Below are 1,837 nucleotides of genomic sequence, written 5' to 3'. Positions count from 1 at the left end.
GCTAGTTTTTGTATTTTTAGTAGAGACAGGGTTTCACCGTGTTAGCCGGGATGGTCTCGATCTCCTGACCTCGTGATCCGCCCGTCTCGGCCTCCCAAAGTGCTGGGATTACAGGCTTGAGCCACCGCGCCCGGCCTGCCGCTCTTTCTCACCCCACCTTGTTCTCCTCTGTCTGCCCTACTCCTGCCTTCCCAGCTTCTAACTCTCCTCACCCCCTGCAGGGTTTCCTGTCTCTTTACAGTCTCAGAATCAGGTTTGCCACTTTGTCACCATGTGTATCTTCACCTGCACCGGCCAACACTCCTCTGTGCACCTGGGCCAGGTACTTACCAGAGATGGGCAGCTGGGAATTTGGGGCCTGGAGTGAGGGAGGGGTCTGGAGTGAGGGAGGGGCCTGGAGTGAGGGAGGGGCCTGGAGTGGGGGAGGGGCCTGGAGTGAGGGAGGGGTCTGTGCGCAGGTAGGCCACGGGGCTTTCCTGCTTAGCAGGCACTGACTCTGGATCCCTGCCCTTCCTTAGCTGGACTGGTACGCGTGGGTCCCTAATGCACCCTGCACGATGCGGCTGCCCCCGCCGACCACCAAGGATGCAACGCTGGAGACAGTGATGGCAACACTGCCTAACTTCCATCAGGCTTCTCTCCAGATGTCCATCACTTGGCAGCTGGGCAGACGCCAGCCCGTTATGGTGAGAGCCGAGTGCCCAGGGCCCTAAGGAAGGAGGCAGCTGTGTGGATGTGCGGCATCCCAGACTAGGGGTCATAAGGCTCTCAGCCGCCTTTTCCTTTCCCTCCCAGGTGGCTGTGGGCCAGCATGAGGAGGAGTATTTTTCGGGCCCTGAGCCTAAGGCTGTGCTGAAGAAGTTCAGGGAGGAGCTGGCTGCCCTGGATAAGGAAATCGAGAACCGGAATGCAAAGCTGGACATGCCCTATGAGTACCTGCGGCCCAGCCTGGTAGAAAACAGTGTGGCCATCTGAGCGTCGCCAGCCTTTGGTTACTTCAGCCCCCCTCACCCAAGCCACAGGCTGACCCCTTGGTGGTTACAGTCCTGCCCTCCCAAGCCCCACACTCTTCCCATGTCCCACCCTCCCTCAAGGGGCACCTTTTCGTGGTCTCTGCACCCAGTGAACACATTTTACTCTAGAGGCGTCACCTGGGGCCTTACTCCTTTTTCCTTCCTCCCTCCTTTCCTATCTTCCTTCCTCCCTCTCTTCCTCGTTCTTCATTCAGATCTATAGGGTAAATAGCCACAATTATATAAACCATTTCAAGGCTAGAATAGGGGGATAATATGTATTACTCCACACCTTTTATGAATCAAATATGATTTTTTTGTTGTTGTTAAGACAGAGTCTCACTTTGACACCCAGGCTGGAGTGCAGTGGCGCCATCACCACGACTCACTGCAGCCTCAGCCTCCTGGGCTCAAATGATCCTCCCTCCTCAGCCTCCCGAGTAGCTGGAACTACAGGCTCATGCCATCATGCCCAGATAATATGTTTTTATTTTTTATAGAGATGAGTCCTCACTATATTTCCTAAGCTGGAAATAGGGTTTTGAATCCAAATTGAGTTTAACAATAACAAAAAGTTATTTTACACTAAAGATGGAAAAGAACTAGGACTAAAGTATTTTAAATAAAATATTGGCAAAAGAATATGGAGCCTCAAAAAATGTTTCTGGGTTCATATGTTTGATGTGGTAAAGAATTTAAAAATTTTAATTCTTTTTTTTTTTTTTTTTGAGACGGAGTCTCGCTGTTGCTGCCCAGGCTGGAGTGCAGTGGTGTGATCTTGGCTCACTGCAACCTTCGCCTCCCAGGTTCAAGCAATTCTCCTG

At 52.2% G+C, this 1,837-nt stretch overlaps 1 protein-coding gene across 2 annotated transcripts in view; it reads left to right on the top strand.

The window, feature by feature from the left end:
• Positions 1-1,655, top strand: part of ALOX15 (arachidonate 15-lipoxygenase) — a 12,533-nt gene extending 10,878 nt beyond the window's left edge. For both annotated transcript variants that reach the window (XM_011958345.1, XM_011958346.1), the window contains 3 exons: positions 222-322; positions 519-686; positions 796-1,655. In XM_011958345.1, coding sequence (XP_011813735.1) covers positions 222-322; positions 519-686; positions 796-975 — 449 coding nt within the window. In that variant the 3' untranslated portion in view covers positions 976-1,655. The remainder of the gene's footprint in view (positions 1-221; positions 323-518; positions 687-795) is intronic.
• Positions 1,656-1,837: the final 182 nt, after the last annotated feature.

Source organism: Colobus angolensis, unplaced genomic scaffold (assembly GCF_000951035.1).
Source record: "Colobus angolensis palliatus isolate OR3802 unplaced genomic scaffold, Cang.pa_1.0 Scaffold47, whole genome shotgun sequence".
NCBI classification, from domain to species: Eukaryota; Metazoa; Chordata; class Mammalia; order Primates; family Cercopithecidae; genus Colobus; species Colobus angolensis.
Note: the sequence above shows the minus strand (reverse complement) of the source record. Positions and strands in the feature narration are given on the sequence as shown.